Here is a 21351-nt window from a genome sequence, read left to right on the forward strand (position 1 = left end):
ACCCTTGGCCTAGGTGCGCCTCCCCTGGGGTCTGAGGGGGGCCCAGTGGGGAGGATGATCCGGTGTCTCCTCCAGAAAGTGGAGGCAAAGAAGTCATTAAATATGTTCGTTTTGTCGTCTGGTTTGACGACCAAATTTCCCAGCGTGCCTTGCAGGAGCCCCATTTTACTGGTACCTTCTTTTTGCCACCTATGTATTTAAAAAAGGACTTCTTGTTGTCCTTGATCTGGGAAGCTGTTCCCAGTCCCATCTCCGCCTTGGCCTTCTTGACTGCCCCCTGCATCCCCGAGCAACCGCAGTATAGTCCTCCCTGGTGCTGGCTGCTCCCTTCCATTGGGAGTACTCCTCCCTTTTAGCTAGAAGACATTCCCAGGTGCTTTCGGTGAGCCATGGGGGCTTTTGCACCCTCCTGCTCCCTTTGATCCATGTTGGGATTACATCCCTTTGGGCTTGGAGGATTGTCTCCTTAAGAAGCCACCGCTCTTCTTGGACATCTGGCTCCTGTCCCCTCTGGGACCTCAGTACTTCCCTGACTATTCTCCTTAGCTCATTGAAGTCCGCCATCCTGAAATCTAGGGCTGCTGCCTTCCTGCAGGCCTTTGCCACCTTGCGCTGGATGGTGAATTCCAGGAAGTGATGACTGCTGTCGCCCAGGTGGTCGAGCATCCGCAGCCCCCTCACCAGGCCATCACGCATGTCCAGCACCAGGTCCAGCAAGGCATCTCCCCTGGTGGGGCTGTGCACCTCCTGGGTTAGATGGAGGCCCTGCATTCTGGCCAGGAACCTACGTGAGCAGTCAGACCTGGCTGACTGCTCTTCCCAGCAGATGTCTGGAAAGTTCAGGTCACCCATGATGACCGTGTCTTTGACCTAATTACCTCCGTGAACTGACTTAAGAATTCCTGGTCTACCTCTTCCCCTTGGTTGGGAGGTCTGTAGTAGACCCCCCCACCATTAAGTCTCTTTCCCCTCGACTGCCTTGTATTCTAACCCTGAGCACTTCAGTGTGCCCCTCCTCTGACTCTGTGCTACTTGGTGAGGATATGTATTCCTCCTTAATGTAGAGTGCCACACCCCAGCCTTTCTTCCCTGTCCTGTCCCTCCTGTACAGCCTATAGCCCTTGATATTCACTGCCCAGTCATGCGTTGGGTCCCACCACGTTTCAGTGGGACATCTTTCACACCAAATGAATATCATGAGAGCTGGCATCTGAATGGTGGTTTCTGCTTTCAGAACATGTGCAAATAGAAATCAATAAATTCTCACACCCACTCCTAGGAAGTCCATAAATTCAAAAACCCATTTTACAGAGGAGGAGAAACTGAACTATAAAGCAGCTGAGTGACATACTTCCACAAGTCAAGAGTGCAAGCTTTCTCTGTCACTACCATTATGTTGGGGCCCAGGGGACTAATTTTAAAATCACGTGAAATTTCTTCTCTGTGTTCAGCCCTGCTGAGCAGTTCTTCAAGCGGGGCCCCAGTCGGATTGGGGGAATTTACTGGAAGGCGAGATACACGGAATACACTGATGCAACTTTCCGGGTGGAAAAAGAGCGGTTGAAAGAAGAGAAGCATCTTGGGATACTTGGTAGGACCTGCCTGGAAAAAATAAACCTTTTTCAACACCAGGTAGAGCAGGGGTGTCAAACATATATGTTGCGGGTCAGAATCAACTCATGGAGCCACTTTGCCTGGTCTGATTGTGGGGCACCAGAAGTTAGGGGGTATGATGAGGGATGTGGCCTGCTGCAGAATCTGGGGCCCTTGTCAGCATCAGGAGGGAAATCAAGGGCTGATGTAGACCCAGTCACCCTCTGCTTCACCACTGCTATGACCCTACCTCCTTGGCTGTTGGCCCTACCACTGTAGCTCAGGGCAAGCAGCAAGAGCTGGAACCACGCTTTGCCAGAGCCAGAACTGCTGCTGCTACTGCTGTGTGCCCCAAGCCAGAACCACTGTGCCTGGACTGGCTTCAGCCTGCAAGGAGCACTGCAGTTCTGATCCAGCCCAGGGCACAAGGTGAGTCTGATGCCCCTGAGCTAGAGCAATGTATCAGCAATGCCAATTGGCTGGCATTGTCCTGTAATTTGTAGAAGCAGTAACTTTTGAAAAGAAAGTGTTCCCTTCATAATATCAACTATAGCCATTTCAGTATAAGAGAGTAGGTTGAGTGTTTTTTTTAAATTTGGGAGATCAATATTATTGGTGGTGGTAAGGGATATACTAAGAATATGACAAATAGACAATCATAGATTAGATTGATAGCTTTCCTGGGGCTAGTGCTCATGGAAGCTTTTTAAGCATTTGTCAAAGGAGACTAAAGGCCTTATCCCACCCCATTGAAGCAAATGGACTTTTGGCCATTGATTTAAGGTAGGGTCAGGAAGTAGTGAGTAGTAGTAGAGAGGAAGAGTAGGGACTACCACAGAATAAGGAGCTCTCCCTCTCCTTTACTTTAGTCCCAGATGTTAGGACCTGGAAAATCCTTTGCTGAAGCCTCCCAGACAAACTTTTACTTTTTAAATAGCTTCTACCCAACCCTTGCCATCTCCACCTTGATGCCAACAAGCGAACAAGCCAACCTGGCCCAGGTGAAAACAGAGGAGCAGTTCTGTCAAGCCCTACATTCTGAGCTTTCTTTCCCTGTAAACTCTGTATAGAAACAGCCACTGATTTCCTGCTTTGCCCATTATTGTTGCCCCTCTGTCATCCCATCCACTCACTCACTCTGTTTCTCTCTGCAGGTCCAGTGATAAAAGCTGAAGTGGGAGACACCATCTTGGTGATATTTGCTAACAAAGCCTCCTGGCCCTTCAGCATTCAGCCCCATGGAGTACTTTATGGGAAGGAATGGGAAGGAGCTATCTATCACAATGGTTTGTTACTCCCATACCATCTAAACTAATGCAATGGCAGCCCCAGCATTGTGGTTTCACAGTGCAGCTGCTCTGCGTCAGATGCGCGCGCTCTCAGAATTCACCAGGTGAGCAGGGCTGGGCATGCTCAGGAACTAGGGGCTGCTGCAGGAGGTAGTACTAGTGTTTCAATAAGGGATGCTTTTTCTGTCGACTTATCACTGAACCAGAGCCTCAGCATGGTGCCAGAAACAGAGGAATACCAGAGGTTGTAATTTTTAGATGAGATAAAAGTCAGGTTCCGCCTATTTCTAACCACAAGCACAGGAAAGTATCTAGTATGCTCCAACTTGAATAGTCATAGTTCTACTACCTACATTCTCCTGAGGATTTAACTGGATTTATTTCTTTATTTTGTGCCACTTGGCCCACCTCTGCCATGACACTTTCCATAAACTTGTCCACAGTTGTATGTACAATAATGCATGCTTCTGTCTCTGGTGTACTTTTGACACTCCTATAACATTCTGCTACATTCTACCCCAGTTGCTTTCATAGTAAGTAAAGCAAATCTCAGTCTGAATACAGCTGATAAAGTGTTACAAACTTACGTACCATCTTTTCTTGTGTTTTATAGGCCTGTCATGGAATGGAGTCTCTGTTAAACCTCTCCATAATTTCACATATCGCTGGACGGTACCACAGCAAGTTGGACCCACAGCCAGTGACCCTCCTTGCTTAACCTGGATGTACTCTTCTGCTGTGAATCCCTTCAGAGACACTAACTCAGGCTTAGTTGGCCCCCTATTGATCTGCAAACCTGGAACTCTGAGTGACAACAACAAACAGGTATTGTCTACTCGCCTGTTGCAGTAGTTCAGGATCTTTGTCTCTTAAGAAGAAATAACTGGAGAAATGAGGCCTTAGTCCAGTGGTTTGCAGCCTTTTTAGAATCAAGGCACTCCCCATTAGACTCGATGCACCTCTCAGAAAATGCTGGGTCTAGTTTTCACTTGTTTTTTGCCTACAGAAAAATCACAGACTAATTTTTCAGTTGCAAAAAACTCAGAAAGACCACAACAGGTCAGAATGTTGTTACCACTATGAATTACTATTTGAAGTCTTGGTTTATCTTGTGGCTCATGTCTGCATACCTAACAGTGCTAACATTGTGTGCCATCCCACAGCACCCTTGAAAGGATCAGAAGGCACCCTAGGGTGCTGTGGCACACTGATTGTAAATCAGTGCCTTAGTCCAAGTGACACATGAATAAAAATGTGCTGCAGGAAGGAGGCCAACAGCAGGAAACAACGCAGCAAGGGCAGAGGGGGTGCTTGTTCAGTCATGCCAGAACAGCTTCATGCATCAAGTTGGCTTTTGGGAGAAGCTAGAGCACTTGAACCAGCTTGACTCTGGGCTTTAAAGGAAATCTTTACCATTTTGTCAAAGTAATGGGCTAGAGTCATCTTCGGTGTGATTCTGCTGACAATTACAGGGTTACACTGAGGATATATTTGTCTTGATATTTGTGGGCATAATCCTTTACAAATTCTTCTTATTATAAAATGGTAGCATCAGAGTGATGTTGTAGTCATGATGATCCAGGAATTACGTGAGAGGCAAGGAATTCTTAGGGTGGTACTTTTTGTCGGACCAATTGCATGGTTAAACTTTATTCCAACAATTATATTGACAATGATTGCAAGTTACACACACACGTTTTTGTTACAGTATTTAATATAGTCCTATTTTTGCTGAAATAAGTGCATGTTTTGCTTAAATGGGAGAACATTTTGTGTTTCAAGTGGACATATTATCTACTCAAAATTCAGCCCATTTTTAAACAAAAAAAGTATGCAAAAACAGGTGACCTTCTGGAGGCTTGGAACATAAAAATAGGTGAAATCCTATGGAGGATGAGCATTTTCTCTTGGAATTTCACAAAACAAATATGCGTCACATTGGCATAGAGCTAGGAAGGCAGTCAAATGGTAACAATAACTATTCTGAGATAACTTATGGGTAGATAAGACTCCATGAAGGAAGATTCCATGTAGGAGTAAGGGGACAACCCTTTGGCCCTGCAGGGGATGAAATCAAGTGGCCGTGTTAAGAGATGAAAAACACAGAACTTGCCACATGCAAAGTAATCTGTATTTTACAAGCTAATGGTTGACCCAACTGTTTTAAAAAGTAATGATGATGATGATTATTATTATAACAGAAAGGGATCGACAAGGAGTTTTACCTTCTCTTCAGTGTGTTTGATGAGAATCTCAGCTGGTATTTAAATGCAAACATAAAGTACCATTTGAAAGTAGAAGAGGCCTCTGTAGAAAAGAATGAAGCTTTCAAGGAGTCCAACAGAATGCATGGTATGGCACTGCTCTTTCTTATACAGGGTCTGTCTAAAACTTATTGCTAAAAAATGGAATTGCCAAACGCTGCACTGACACCTAGATATGTAACAGCTGGGCACCAAAAATATGCTGTGAGTAAAGTCAGAGCCTAGATAAGGGGATCTGAGGACCCATTTTGCCCAGAAAGCATGTCTGAAGCTGATAGGGAGTGGATGGCAGATGGCAGTGCGTTCCCCATAAAAACTCATCTGCAATTCCCATGTTCTCCTGCTCTTTGGGAGCATGTGAATGAAGATGCTCTTATGGCCAATTTGTAACTATCTGGGTATTATTTTTTCTGTTGCAGCCATTAACGGATTTATGTTCTCTAACATGCCCAAGCTGGAGGTATGTAAAGGAGATACTGTAGCCTGGCACCTGATGGGCCTGGGAACTCAGGCAGACATTCATGGAGCAGTGTTCCAGGGAAATACCTTTCAAATGAATGGGATGAGAAGAGGTACAGCCAATCTCTTCCCTCACACATTTGCCACTGCCTTCATGCAGCCTGATAACAAAGGTAAATATCTATACAACTGAGAAGTATTTGTTCTCCTGCCCTGATTTGGCTAGATGTGGTATCATGGTTACAGGGCAAGCTATGCTGCAGACCCTTTTTAGTCCTTCTGAAGTAAACTTCTCAGGTGACAGGCCTGATTTCCTCTGCTCACTCCAACTGCAGCTGTGTAGTTCTACTGCTCATAAGCTGAATATCTGAGCCACAGTCCTACTGCTTTATAAATGTATAAACCCAACTGACTTAACAGGTATTGTTACCTGTAAGCCCCTTTTCTTCCAGGAGCCCAGGATAGAATAGGTGGGCAGTGACACAGAAACGCCTTGTTCAAAATGGAGTGGTATTTACTGATATGGGGTCAGGGGCTGAAGACAGGAGGGGAATCTTACTTCACCCGCCTGGAGTACCTGAAAAACCATTAACGCCTACTTTTGTACCACACTCTCATTTTCGCCTTAACACTACATCACAAAAAGTGGCAAGAACCCCTCTACCTTTTGCATTAATGTTTTTTCAAGGACTCATGCAGGGTGAAAAAGGATCACACTTAGGTGCCTACGTCTACTTTGGCATCTAATAAGCGGAATAGGATAAGGCCATAAGAGTCCTATGCGCATCTTGTCCTAGCAAAATATAACCAAGTTGTCCTTAGTTCAGGTTTCTCCAGCTTTTTTAAGATGCCCTTTTATAAGTCTGATGAGTAGTTTCCATCACCTTGGATCCTGACACTCTCTCTTAGTCAATCTATCTTCCACCCCTTTTTGAATGGTGAATCATTTCACTTTTCAGTGACTTACTAAAACAGCTTTGTAACTGCTGGCAGTGGGCAGGTGCCTTCATTATAACTTATAAATTGATTATGGTGTCCAAGCCTTTGCTGAGATACTTGTAATCTAGGCCACTGTGGGTGCATATACATGTTCATTAATGCACAGTAGTTACTGGTATCCAGGTTGTAGCCATATTGGTCTAGAGGAAAAGGCAATCAGGACTCATAGTAAAGATGATATCTTTTATAGACCAACAAGATTTTTGCAATTTTTTTTTAATTGCAAGCTCATGACCAGCTATGAACTGACTGTCCAGAGGAGTTTTCCTTCTATTGACTCCTCTGTGCAATCCTATGAAATATGAACTTTCATTTCTACCCAGGAGAACTTTTACAATCTTTTCTCCAATGCCCGATGAAGGTTGTTTGTGCCTGGAAGCTTGCATTTAAAAACATTTTTTTGCAAAAATTTTGGTGGTCTATTTGACAGGGTGCCTGAAGTACCCTGCCATGAGCAGAGTCAAAAAAAAAAAGAAAAAAAGAAAAACTTACCTCATGGAGCCGGAGGAGCCACAGTGAACCGTGCCACGATCAGGACGAGCCAGGGAGCCGGTTGGGGCCACGGAAGATCAAAGGCTGCCATGGCAGACCCTGCTGCTGAAATACAAACTCTGGAAAAGCAAAGCAGCACAGGAGGAGAACAAAAAAAAGGGAAAGTAGCACACTGGGCAGTAAAGAAGGAACAGCTGGCTCAGGCAGGCAGCCAACAGGGAATGGCTATGATGGACCCAGCTGGAGAGTGGGAGATTTAAGGGATGCCGAGGAAGTGGCCTGGGCAAGGAAGGAAGGAGAAAGAAATCTGAGCAGAGAAAGCAAGAAAAGAGGAAGCCCAGTGAAGAAAGGAGAACGTATAGTGGGCCAGAGGGTAAGTATTGGCCCTGTGGCTTACCTGGCAAGGTCCAACTGAGACTTGGAGATGGCAAGGAGGCTTGAGCAGCCAGTGAGTCTGATCCCAGGGGGTGAAGGGAACCACTCCAGGGATAGCTGCCTTGGGAGCCATTCAGGAAAGAACGGGACAAGCAGCCACATAGGCAGAGACCTCAGTTAAAATCTTTCAGGTTAAGACAGTAAAGAATCGTAGTGGCAGTCAACATTGCCCGGAACATCGGGTGCGGTGAGGGCAGGGGATGGGGATGGTGGAGCCCTGCAAAGAGCTGCAGAAACTTTGAGTCCATAACTGATCTCAGTGGTGTCCAGACTCATCTCCCAGACATTCAAGGTGTGGCAAGCAATCTACAACAACAGGATACTACTGTTCCAGCTGAGAGGCAACATGATTCTAGGTGGCGAGGGAAGCCCCCTTACAGTCTAATAAAAGACATTATCTCTACTACGAGTCTTGATTGCCAGTAGTTACTGTGCATTTAATTTAGTAGTTGCTTAATGAAGTACTAGCGAAATGTGCAGTAACTACAGTTACTGTGCAGTAGCTCCACAGTTTTTTTTGTGATGTTTACTGCACAGTAGTTTAACAACACTGTGCAGTAGTATATTAGCATGGTTTTTGACCAGCACGCTACTGTGCAGTGTTATTAGGCTACTGTGCAGTAAGTGTCTCTTGTAGACACAGCCTGTTTTGCCCTTCCTGCTTGGTTCCTCGTAAAACCTTGTGATCTCATCCCATAGCAATGAATGCATCACAACTAAACAAACATACAGAGGTATGCACAGTTCTCATAAAAATAACATGGATGTGGCCCAGTTTTCTCACAGAATGAGAGAAATGCTGACTGAGATTCTTTACAGCTGATCTCTTTGTCCATGCTGCCCTCTAGGGAATTTTGAGATCTATTGCCAAACAGCCAACCACTATCAGTCTGGGATGAGGGAGCAGTACTTTGTTTCTGAATGCGGCAAAAAGATTCCTGCTCTTGCCCAGCTCTATGAAGGAGTGAGGACATACTACATCATGGCAGAGGAGGTGGAGTGGGATTATGCACCAGATCGTAGCTGGGAGCTGAAACGACACAACAACCCTGAGAAAGAAAGGTAGAGCTGGGACTTAGGGAGAGGCTGCATATTCTTTACACAGTGCTTCCTGGTAAAGCTTTATACAACCACTTCAAAAGGGAGACTAGCATTTCCAAACCTGGCTGAATGCTTATGTTGGAGCAAGGGACCTTCCAGTCCTTTGCATCTCTGAGCTAAATCCCTGAATTTGTGGTTTTGGTGTCTAAATTTTTGGTCTTGTTTTTCCTCCCTGTTTATAGCATCTCATTGCATACTTATATTTGAGAGGGGAATCCTATATTCTCACTCAGTGCTATAATGGGTGCCCCACAGAGGCTGCCCACTGCAGCCAGCTGATACAGTGCTTCTATAATGCAGACATCCATCCACTGGAGAGTAGAATAATGTCTGCCAAACTCAATTCATGTCAGCCAGGGAGCAGCTACTCAGTCATGAGGTACCAAAGTAACTTTAGATCATGATCAACCAAAAGCAGTTTCCAACTGGTACTCCTAGAGACAAGAATGTTCTGTATCTTCCTACCAACCCTAGAGCCATTCTGCTCTCTCTCATGGCCTCAGAGATGAAAGCAAGATATTTAAAGGTGAAACCTGTTCAGTTAATGGAGCTTTCACAGTAAATGCTGTTCATTCATGCATTTAAAATAGCACTAAAGTAACAGTATTCTACATTTTGCAGCTATGGCAACATATTTCTAAGCAATGAGAATGGACTCCTTGGCTCCAAATACAAGAAAGCAGTGTACAGGGAGTACACTGATGGGACATTCAAGATACTCAAGAACAGGAGCAGCGATGATGAGCATTTAGGGATCTTGGGTAAGAAAATGTGCAAGCGGTACATCTTTCAGGCACAGTGGGGTCTTAAGCTAGGGACAGACATTCAGAAAGCCTGAGCCTGAATTGATTCAATTTTTGCAAGTTAGTCTAACCTGCCTAGGTTGAACTGGTTTGCAAGTGTACAGACATTCCCTCTGAACTGAGGAAATGCAGGCACATGCCTTCAGTGGCACAGGCTAGAAGCCAGGGGGCACTAGAACAGCCATCCATTTCTTTGACAGTTCTGAGCTGAGGGCGGGGGCATGGCCAGTCCTCAACAGGATGCTCTGATTAGGGAGCGGTTTAAACCCCCACCCTGGCCTGCACAGTCCCAGGCTTTTCCCTGCTCATTGGTCAAGGGGCAGCCCCCAGCTAACACTCTGTGGCAAAAGGGGGTATGGTGTACATGCATCTGTTGATGATACTGAGCTTTTCAGTCTCCCTCTCCCTGCTTCTTCACACTGTCTGTAGCAAACCTGACAGGCAAAGGAGCCAGTAGGGAGCTGATAACACAGTGTTTAGCAGCCCATCAAGAAAACAGAAGCCTCTCTCATTAGTTCAGGCTCTTCTTAAACAGCTTTTTCCAAGGAAGGAATGAGGGGTATTACCAGCTGTCCTGTTGTTTAGCTCCAAAAAGCCCTAAGCAGACACTGTCCTGTCTGCCTTTGTTTTGTCTGCTTTGTCCTGTCCCAGTGAAATTGGAGACACACAAACACACACATACCTCTCAGCATTAGCTAGCATGCCACATGCCTGGGGTTCATGTGGGAGGTGGGAAGGAGGGGCAGGAATCTCTGTTTGAGCAGTGAGTGGGGAGGTAGGGAGGCCAGGGGGGAGTCAGGCAAACCCTGCTGTGCCTACAGTCTCCGCTGGAGCTCTGGCTAGGGAGCAGAAGGGCGGGGCCAGCCCTGTTTTCTGGAGCAGACAGCCCAGCCCAGCCCAGGGCTGCAAAGCAACACTCTTAACTGTTCTTCCCCATGTATAAAATGGGAGCAAACTTAACTGTTTCAAAGTTTTCTGAAAACTGCACATGGAAATCTCTAAGTCTTAAAGAAACTTCTCAGTTCAGCATTATTGAAGAGGGGACCAAGCACTACAAAGCAGTAGAACAAACACTGATGGCCAATGAGGGTCCAGAGAGGCCTCAGTTCCCCATCTCCATCCAGTATAGCATAAGCAATGTGAAGTGATGGGCTATATAAAATAGCATATCACTCTGATTTAGGTACAGTCACAGACGCCAGCCAACTTATACTGAGTTCTTCTTAAGCCAATGGGAGGAGTGGAGGCAAGAGGGAGAGGAGGGGCTGTATGTGGGTGATGAAGATGTCTTTTACTTCGCATTACAGTAGTGCTTAGAGATCAGGCTCCATTTGATTTCTGAACCAATGCAGAAATGCATTCCTTGGCCAGGAGTCAGCCTAAGTTTTTAAGTCCATCTTAAATCTGTGTTTACATATCATTTGTTGGGGGAAGATATGATGATGAAGAATTCCCCTCCCATCTCCGAATTAAAGTGATAGTAGCTGATAAAGAGAAGGGCAGTCATTTGGCCATCCTGGGCAGCCTTGCAAATGTTACCTTTTCAGGCCTCAAAATATGTTCTTCCTGTCTCAAGGTCCTTTTATCTGGGCAGAAGTTGGAGATGTCCTCAATATTGTGTTTAAGAACAGTGCTACCCGTCCATATTCCATTCATGCACATGGGGTACTGGAAAAGAATGATGGACACCTGGAAGCTGCAATGCCTGGTGAGTCTGTGGCTAGCTCTTAGTTGCCTGGGCTAACTTATGTACATGCTGATGATGATGCCTTCTCCTCTCCTGAATATTTTTTTTTTCAGTAGGTTCATGTGTGTGTCTTTTTTCTTTAATGTGATAACATTTAGGGTCAAATATTCACTTTCAGGGTGTTTTTTCTTTTCATCAAATGTCTTGGATTGGCAGCTTTGGAGAGTAACATTCTCTTTTTACCCACAGAATAAGTGGGGCGCAAGTTTCTTCACACCTCCGCACCCCTTTTATGTCCCCACACCCTAAGGGTGTGTTTGTTGGTGTAAGAAGGGTATTCAGTGTTCATTATCCAATCAGTCCCTTGCCACCCTGCTTCACAAAGGGACCCATGAGTGCCAGTTAGCTGGGACATTATCCTGCATACTGTGGATTGCTGTTTGCTAGAAAATGGGCTGAGATCAATAACACATTTCCATGCATAGCTATCAGAGACAGTAGTGTAACTGAGGGGGCTGATATGGATGTGGGAGTGAGGGGATGGGGAGGGCATCAAAATTGCCACCATTGCATTGGCAGCTGATTGGGCCACCCTGATCTATGCCGTGGCAGCCTGGCACTTACATTGTGGGTTCCCTGGGCACAGAACTGTCCTATTATACCTGCGATCAGGGAACATAACTTTAGGTTGCTACCGATTTGGCTTTAATCTGCTTTGGTGATTTGTGTCCTGACTACTTTGCTCCCTTGAAACAACAGCCTCTCAATCAGAGCCCCAATTTCTAAAATAAAAAAATAAACAACTTGAACTTGAGTAAGTGGCAAATACCTCCTTAACTCTATGGCTTCCAAAAGTGGCCCATGTCTTCATCTGAAATGAAGGTAGCCAGAGTATGCCCTGACAGCAGCTAGTTCTGTCCCATGATTGGAACTGCTAGGTGCTACCACAATGAGGATAATAATGCTACTTCTTTGGCTCCCAGGTGAAATTGTAACATACCGCTGGAACGTCCCAGAAAGGTCTGGCCCAGGATCCAATGATTCTGCCTGTGTTTCTTGGATCTATTACTCCATGGTAGATCCTGTAAAGGTAAAATAATGTTGGACCTTTAAAATAAATAAGCTAGGGATGGTAAAGGCCTGTAATATTGTCTAGAGCAGCATTTCTCAACCCATGAGTCGCAATCCAAAAGTGGGTCACCAGAATATTTCAGTCATGAGCTGCAGTAGGGCAGAGGTGCCTGCCCCTTCCAGTGGAGGAGAACTGCATGTCCAGGCTGTTGGCACCAAGGCCAGTGCCCATGCTAGCAGCTGCTTGTAGGGCGGGAGGAACCATGACCAGGTTGCCTGGTGCAGTGTGGCAGCCCCAGTCCAGGGCAGGTGGGATACCACAGACCTCTCTTCCTCCTTTCTCCAGCCCATGCCAGGGCTGGACTCACTCTGCTACCACCTACATGAGCCAGAGCTGCTGCAACCACCCTGCTCTGGCCCAAGTGGCACAGGGGCAAGTGGGGGGAGGGGGCCTGCAGATTGGGAGCATGGCCCAGGGAGGCAGGAGACTGGGGGGTGGTCACCAGCATGGCCAGGGGTGTGGGTTGGGACAGGCTGTAGATCTTTACAAATGGGTCCTGGTAGGAAAAAGATTGAGAACCACTGGTCTAGAGCATTCAGAAACAATGCAGACTTGTTCCATCACAGATAGATTTTAATTCAGAATAGAATGCCCCATGTGACAGAGCTCTTAGGGAGGGAATCCCACAGGTTAATAGGTCTCACTGTTGGGGATTTTATCCTGATGTTAAGCATAAATTTTCTCTTTCTTAACTTTATACGTCAGAAAAGAATTCCTCCTCCTGCTTAGTGTTCATATTCTTCACATATTTCCGGAGTGGTATGACATGTCCCATTTAATAATGGCTTTGCCTGGCTAAGTAACCAAGGCTAAATTGGAATAGACAGAAATCATTCATGCAACCTAGATAATTCAGGAAGTTCTGAACGCTTTTTTCATTTACTGCATAACGATTTATCTAAAAGAGAATATACAAAGCCCCTAATCTTCAAACTACTTAGCAAATTCTGCCTGTAGAAAATTTCATTTAGATACAGAGAGGAGACCATTTGATTCTCATCCTCACACCCAAATTCTTGTTCAGGCAGGGTACTGAATGGAAAAAAATACTTCGTTAATGTCATTATGTCTTTTGATTTGCCTACATAAAGGGAAGTATCTTTAGCTCTGCTGAGGGTCCTAGGAGCCCTCCCACAACCTCCTGCAGATTGTGGAAAGGTCAGCCACAGTTTTGGTTTGTATTAGTGCCCCCAAGTTCAAAAATCACCTCAAAAGAGAGGCAGAGAGGATAAGGCTACTTTGGTCTTCCTGACAGACATGGCTAGGTATGGAACATGTACCTGTTCAAAGACCCCCCTGCACTGTCATTGGTTGCTCATTGCACCCATTTCAAGGTGGTGACTAACTGCTAGGCCCAGGCTCTCCAAGCATTCATGTTTTATGAGTAGTATTGATTAATCATTTTGTGCAAGGGATGCTGGGAGCAGTTAGCAGGCTACTGCAGCGTAGTGGAGAGAAATATACCTCAGGTTTCCTTCTCGTTCTTATTAGGATATGCACAGTGGCCTGATTGGCCCCCTAAAGGTCTGCCGAAAAGGAATACTGCACCCTAATGGGAAAAGGAAGGACATGAACAAGGAGTTTGCTCTCCTTTTCCTGGTTTTTGATGAAAATCAGTCCTGGTATCTGGAGGAAAATATGGAAACTCATGGTGATCAGAGCAAGTTCAACCTGGAGGATGAACAATTTATAGAGAGCAATAAATTGCACGGTGGGTGATATTTTTCTTGGAGGCATTAGAAGGTCCCATGCAGAGCAGTCCTTGCAACTTTTACACCCTCAAACTGCAAAGAGGAAGGGACTGGAAGAAACCTGTCCATGAGTTACATCTTCCTCTGGTTCCATACCAGAGTGAGGGATCCAGGTGGAAGAAATTTGCATTTACATTTAGGAACATGAGACTGGAAGGGGCACCCCAGGCCATCAAGTCTAGTCCCTTGCATTTGCAGGTATCTGTTTTTCCAAAATTGTTTACAAGAACATCTGCCCTATTTTCTTTCACTCACCCCAGTCACCGAGCATTCTATTAATAACCCTGACTGTGGCAGAGGTGAGGAGCAGAGCAAACAAGGGCACTGCCAATACCTCAGACCTTGCAGTGGCAGGAAATATATTATGTTAAAATATGTACTCTTGTACATCTGTATTGTTGATATGTATAGCTTTAGACTGTTAATTGCTCCAGATGAATAGGCGGACATCTTAAAGGCGATTCCTGATTCCTGCTGAGAACCTTCAAACTCCTTTGGCATTACAGATGCTCAGCACTTCAGAATCCAACCCTATATGTGGCATTTATTATTATTAGGGTATTTATTGATCACTGTGCTGCCTAGGAAACAGCTGATTATGGTTGTCTCTGTAAAAGAGAGGCAATGGAAATATGCATGCTGGTAAGGTTAATTGTTGATACATCTGTGCCACTCATTGCTGGAAATACAGTACAACATGGAATTAACATGTCAGATTAATTTCACTCTCCCCATCTCAGCACTGTTAGTGTATATTACATTTCAAACTAATTGACCTGAGCCATGTGATCAGTCATTTTAGCTGATTACAGTAATGATACATTTGCATCAGTAGCATGAAGATTTTCCATAATGTCATTTTACAGCAGTCCTTTCTACCCCTTAGGTTTACCATATTTCCAGTCTGATAAAAGAGGAAACGGAGGTAATTCAGAGAATCAGCAATTTGGAGGAATTTGGAGAATCAGCAATTCAGCCATAGACACAGCTTTAAATGTTTTTTCTACATACCTCGAGGTACCAGGAGCAGCTTGTGAATGCTGTGATGCTGGGGTAGATGGAGCGTCCCACAGGAGCACGGGGGGGCCCCTGCATGCTCAGAGGCGAACATAGAAGTGGACTGGAAGTACTTGCAGTCCACTTCTGAGTCCCTCTGGCTTGGTGACTGGCTGACCCCGGGTGCCCCCCAGACCCAGGAGGCACCAGCTGCTAAGCCAGTAGGTGGGGGTGGGGGAGAGGACCCCTGCATACTCCCCGGCAGACCCAGAAGTGGACCGGAAGTGCTCCTAGTCCCCTTCCAGGTCTACTGATGAGTGTGCTGGGGAGCCCCCCCCCATGCATCTGTGGGACACTTCATTTGCCCCAGCATCACAGCATTCATGAACCACCTGCTACCTAGAGGTATGTAGAAAAAACATTTAAAGCTGTGTCTATGTCTGAATCTCTGAATCTTTCCGAATCTCTCCAAATTGATTCAGAGGGTTCCAGTTTGATTCAGAAAGATTAAAGGATCTCCTGATTCAATTTGAATTTGGAGATTTGGCTGCTGAATTGGATTGAATCTCCGCTGAATCAAATCAAGGATGGAAGCTTTGCACAGCCCTAATTAGCACCTGATTAGCACCTAAGAGTAATGTGTGTGACATGCAGAATGGTAGAATTAACCCATTGATGGGGACCTGTGTTGTTTACATTGTTCAATAGGAATATAAGCCAAGTATTTAAATAGTGTATGACAGCAATTAGGCTATAAGGACTGTGTTTACAGGCCCTCATCTTAAAAAGCATTGAGCTGTGCTTGTTGACTTCAACTTCTGGAAGTGGTCTGTTCTTAGGAGGATTCTGAAATAATCTAAAATGAGCTATTGCCTCACTTCGTGAACATGGAGACACCCTTTTGACTTTCTTAGGCCTCAGTTAAACCATCCAAGAATTGGATACAGTACCTGAGTTGAAGAGGATGGGGAAGTGATAAAACCGTTGGAAGAATCTCATACTTGAAAAGACAAATGGCTGATGCGTATCACTGTAGTTGAATTTTGAAGTATTGAATCAGCCTTGCCTGCTTCTTTCCTGCTATGGCACAGGGGTACTCAACCCCTGGCCCACAGGCCAGATCTCGTCTGTGGAGCCATGCCATCTGGCCTGCAGGTTTCCCCCTGCTTCTTTCCTGCTATGGCACAGGGGTACTCAACCCCTGGCCCACAGGCCAGATCTCGTCTGTGGAGCCATGCCATCTGGCCTGCAGGTTTCCCCAAGGGTTCCTAAATTTTGTAGTAGGGGAGTGCTGGCACTGTTGATTGCCACTTCCCTGCTGCCAAATTTATGGACACATTATTCAGCCCTGTGGACTGGATAATGTGGCTTTGTGCACCACATCGTGCTAGTACATGGCTGAGCCAGGCTGGCATGCAGCTGGATTGGGATAGTGTGGGATTGGGCTCACAAACTGATCCCATGCATCAACCCTGTGTGGAATCCAGCTTATGGTCTGAACTCACTCATCTGGCTTGCAGAGCCAAAAAGTTGGTCACTGCTGCTATAGCACAGAGTACTTATTATTTGACTACCTAACCTTTCCGTTCTTTCAATCTATTTTTTGCACTGCAGCCGTAAATGGTAGAGTCTACGCAAACCTGCCTGGGCTGACTATGTACCAAGGAGACTGGGTGAGCTGGTACCTATTGGGAATGGGCCAAGAGATTGATGTGCACACCATCCATTTTCATGCCGAAAGCTTCATACACAGGGTGAGAATCTTCTGATGCTTTCAGAGGGAAGGATGATGCTGGGTGGGCATCATTGCATGCATTTGATCCTGATTAATGTCAGCCAGCTGGGTATGATGACAGCTATTTCACATAATCAGCAGTAGAGAAGATTTTACATGCCCAGAGTGGATCCCACGATGCTGATATCCCTAGCTCAGCCAACTCAAGATCTGCTTTTGGCAGGTTGCTTTCCTCCTTTTAGAACTCTGGAGTTGCTCTGTCTAACACATACACTATGGTTAGCTCCAAAGTCATCTAGGGTCAGACAGATCCTACTGACTCTACAATGCTTCTTGTTATTCTAAGCCAGTGATGCTCAATAGGCCTGTGGAAGTAAGCAGCTATTCGATCTGGCTTCAGAGCTGGCCGCTTTGGATGCCAGCAATTTGATCCGGGGCTCCAGACCAGGCTCCTGCTTTGATCTGACCCCAGAATCTCCCTGCACCTATCTCCTTGAAACTTAGCAGGCATCATGGCCTCAGCAGGGGCTACCACCCCTGCAATTTTTAACCTGCTGCGCCTTAACACACACAGGGTCATCTATGTCATGAGTTTTGCCTGTCAGCAGCTTGAGGTGCAGTTCCCCCCAAACACCTGCACTGATCTCCTTGAAACTTGGCAGGCTTCATGGCCTCAGCAGGGGCCACCACCTCTGCAGGTTTCATCCTCCTGTGGTGTAACACATACATGTAACATGAGTTTTGCTTTCAAGAATTTGGCGTGCAGTTCCCCCCGAACCCCTATACCGATCTTCTTGAAACATGGTAGACTTCATGCGCTCAGAAGAGGCTACCACCCCTGCAAGTTTCATTTAAATCAGACAAAAAATAACAAACTTATAGATATTTCATTGATTCCCCATTATACCCTATGGCTGGATTTCCGAGGCGGCTCCGAAGCTTTTCCGAAGCGGTTTGGAAGCTCCGAACCACTTTGGAAAGCCTAACGAAGCCAGCACTTTGATCCAGACATGCTGTTTCAGATGCCGAAGTATCCAAAGCTTCTCCAGAACTGAAGCACCGTCCAAAGCCTTGCGCAGTCCTAGTGCTCAAACTCCACTGAATAAGTGGCATGGGGCCAGTCCGCAGGCCAGATCCCATGGGTGGGCTTGGTGTGCAGGACTAACCTTATAGGTTTGGTACATGGAGCTGGCCTGTGGGTGAACCAGCAGACCAGCCTGGCCCCATGCACTGGATCCAACTGCAGAGTGACTCCCTGTATTGACGCACAGGGTTGTATCATGCAGCCTGGGGGCCCCCCCATGGGTCTGGAAATTTTGCAGCAGGGGAGCAGTGGCAGCATTAATTTCTGGGTTTCAGAAGCTGCAGCAATTAGTGCAGTCACTGCTCCCCACTACCAAATTTGGCCTGCAGGTCAGAGGTTCAACATAACTGCTTTTAGCTAAAGTTCTCCAAAGGCACATTGAACATTGCTAACATCCCTCCATTCCCTTCTGGCAGTACGGCAAGAGGTACAGAGAGGATGTTGTGAGTCTGTTTCCTGGGACCTTTGTAATGGTGGAAATGCTGGTTGGGAACCCTGGGACTTGGCTGCTTCATTGCCACGTTTCAGATCATATCCACGCTGGTATGGAAATACTCTTCCACGTCTTACACAAACCAGGTAAGATAGAAACACCTATCGCTCAACAGTCATCATCATCCTAAATACTGTGAGAAACTTCCAAATATTAATACCAGCGTTTATGTAGCCCTTCAAATGGGTCAGCGTCTATCAACTAATCAATCATTAAGTAGTTAAATAAAGTATTAACTTGGGTTCTGCCTGCTTACACTGTAATCATTGTATATGGGCTAAGAAACAAGTTGGTGTCAAAGTTTATAGAGCCCAGGATATTACTATTAGGTTTGTATTATTTCCTGTCTTGGAAGCATTGCCCTGTGATTATCTCATTTTGCTTACTACAGAGAGTACTAGCTGTAGCACAAACAAGCATGTTGAGGCTCTAGATCTCATCACAAATAATTAAGAAGCCACTCTGAGATGAGTGATACTTCATGGCACTTCTGTGCCCTGCTCTTCAAAAGGTTATCAAGAGATTGTGTACATCAGCTAAGCCTGAGTTGTACTCTTGGGTAGGCTTGCACTCACCTGGGAGTGTAAGGGTGCTCTTGGATGGAAGGGAGATCAGCAGGGTGGGTGGGAGCCTCCATGACAAAGAAGCTAGCAAACTCTGAAAAGAAAAGAGTTTACTGGGATTTAAGTGTTAGGGCCCAAACTGGAAGCTGGGAAGCAGCCTAAAGCAACACATGACTGTCACCATCAGCAAGGATTAGCGAACAGAGCTTTAGGGGTAAACTTTGAAGCCCCATCAAGCCGGTTTATTTTCTGCAGGCACAACTCCTGCACTGAACTGAGGACACAGATAGCATGGACCTAACTCTGTGTCCTCTAATGCTAGCCACTGTTCAAAATTGGGTCTTAGAAATTGTCCTTGCTGTCTAAGTTATTTTCTAAGCAGGTTCTGGGGCTGGATGAAAGCTGGCTTCTAACACCTTCCATTAGCCCTTTGTGTGAGGAGGCTGGACATTACATCCTTTGCATGCCTGTTGAATGCCATGCATGCTGACCAGCATGCCCTTCTAAAACCATGTAACTGGGCTAGATAACAATCACCTGTCATAAACTCCACTTTTTGTACTTTTCTTTCCTGCACAACATAACAATCCCTCACTCATTTTTCATTTCTTTTCAGAGCCAGTGGCAAAAGTCAAACAGGCTGGAGGAGGTATGCTTTATTATTATAATACAACCTCAACAACTTGCTCGAGATCAGAATACAGGAGAGGAGATATAACATTCACTGGAGCAGGATTAATAGGAATAAGCAGTTAATTTTATACCAGTCTCAAACACTCATAACATTAACTTGCACAAAAGCTCTAGTCTGTGGTTGTCATTCACACAAATACCTTTGCTTCTAAAAAAGGTTTCCATATCCTTGCAAAACACAAAAGAGAACTCACAATGGTAGGGAGCTAAAGATCTTTAACAGTTCATCATGGTCATTTCTGATCAAGTCACTGCAAGGAAACAGTGGTTTGGAAGAGCAGAACTGAAGTGAGGAGTGAGCCTGGGGTGTTAGGGTTTACCCTATCAGTTCTAGAAGCAGGATGAGGATGCTGGCAGCAGGTGAAGCTGTGAAGTGCTTTTGCATACTTACTACATAGCAGTGAGTAGAAGTCAAAACTGGGTTTTACTCCTGGCTCTGCCACTAACTTTACTGAGCAAGTTACTTTACCTCTCAACATAAAAGCCTTTTTGTGCTTCTCTGCTGTTTTATGCCTCCCTCCCCAGCATGGCAGAGAACAAGGCAGGGTCTATTGCCACCTTCTGGGTTTTTAAGACATCTGCCCTGCTGTGTATCTGTGCTTCAGTTATCCCTGTGTTACTTGCCCAAAGACTTGTGTGTGATTCAGTGAATGGAGGTTGGCAAAGGACACTGGGGTTCTTGAATTGAAGGTTAAATTATTGCTCCCCCTGGAGAATCTCTACAAGACCCACCCAATAAAAGAGCTGTGGGACTGGACAGTGATTGGTTTGACTTCCCATAGAGCTGGGTCTTTCTCTCCACCAACTCCCCTCTTTCCACATTTCTCTGACCCCTTAAATTGTCATATTTCTTCCCCCTCCCCCAACTGTCACCTTTTCCATTTGTTTGCTTTCAGTGACAACTCCCCCGGATGATGAGTCAAAGAATTTCAATATGTTTGGATATCAGCTGGATCCAGGGCAAGTGCAAACCACAATCATCATTCTGACCATTGCAGGAATTGTGCTGTTCCTCACTGCCAGCTTCCTGCTGGGAGTGATCATCCGCCTTGAGAGGCAAAAAAAATTAAGACGCAACAGGAGATCCATACTGGATGACAGCTTCAAACTCATGTCTCAACATAATCAAGTGATTTAGCAGCTATGAAAAGCCTTAATCCCATATCTGGAGCATAGTTTAGAACATCTTTGCCAGCAAGGACTGTGGGGTATCATGTCAAACATTAGCAAGTGACCCACCTTGGAAAGCCAAACAAGGAGCTCTGCAGCCCTGATTTCTCCCCTACACTCCTCAGTGCCTTGCTAGCAGAAAGTGTTCCCATGGAAGATCTTTGAACCCATTCAGCTAGTGGAGAAGTAGCAAAGGCACAAAGGTTTCTGTAGTGCATTTCTGTTCCTGAAGAAGACACGATGATGAACCAGGTTCACTTGATCTAATTGTCTTTCCCAACTCTTCCACAGAATTCTACCTTCACTCCACTGCTAGAGCTGGGTTGGCCACTGTCTTCTTAAGGACTACAAGCCTGACTGAACTGAACTCAAATAACCTAAACTAAACAAGAATGGCTGATATCTGAAAGTAAGATGAAAATGCAGGGGAGAAGGCATTTCCATTAGATTTGATTCCTCTATTTTTATGAGCAGTGAGGCAAATGCACATATTATGTACAATGAGTATATCTATACTAGGTCCCTGCTTCTGCTGGAAGCCCAAGCTTCCAGCCAACCAATCCACCTATTCAGGTATGGCAAACCTGGACAAGTGGTGATGGGGGCACTCCT

General features: G+C 45.6%; 1 protein-coding gene across 1 annotated transcript in view; it reads left to right on the top strand.

Annotated features, from left to right (window-relative positions):
- HEPH (hephaestin) overlaps positions 1-21021 on the top strand; it is a 32867-nt gene extending 11846 nt beyond the window's left edge. Inside the window, exons 8-21 of the mRNA XM_019536213.1 lie at positions 1452-1591; positions 2748-2879; positions 3496-3707; positions 5084-5234; positions 5566-5778; positions 8380-8593; positions 9254-9393; positions 11012-11143; positions 12106-12212; positions 13746-13965; positions 16616-16755; positions 18237-18399; positions 19493-19525; positions 20466-21021. Coding sequence (XP_019391758.1) covers positions 1452-1591; positions 2748-2879; positions 3496-3707; positions 5084-5234; positions 5566-5778; positions 8380-8593; positions 9254-9393; positions 11012-11143; positions 12106-12212; positions 13746-13965; positions 16616-16755; positions 18237-18399; positions 19493-19525; positions 20466-20707 — 2239 coding nt within the window. The 3' untranslated portion in view covers positions 20708-21021. The remainder of the gene's footprint in view (positions 1-1451; positions 1592-2747; positions 2880-3495; positions 3708-5083; positions 5235-5565; positions 5779-8379; positions 8594-9253; positions 9394-11011; positions 11144-12105; positions 12213-13745; positions 13966-16615; positions 16756-18236; positions 18400-19492; positions 19526-20465) is intronic.
- Positions 21022-21351: the final 330 nt, after the last annotated feature.

The sequence above is a fragment of the Crocodylus porosus genome, unplaced genomic scaffold (assembly GCF_001723895.1).
Source record: "Crocodylus porosus isolate Cpor-Errol unplaced genomic scaffold, CroPor_comp1, whole genome shotgun sequence".
NCBI lineage: Eukaryota > Metazoa > Chordata > Crocodylia > Crocodylidae > Crocodylus > Crocodylus porosus.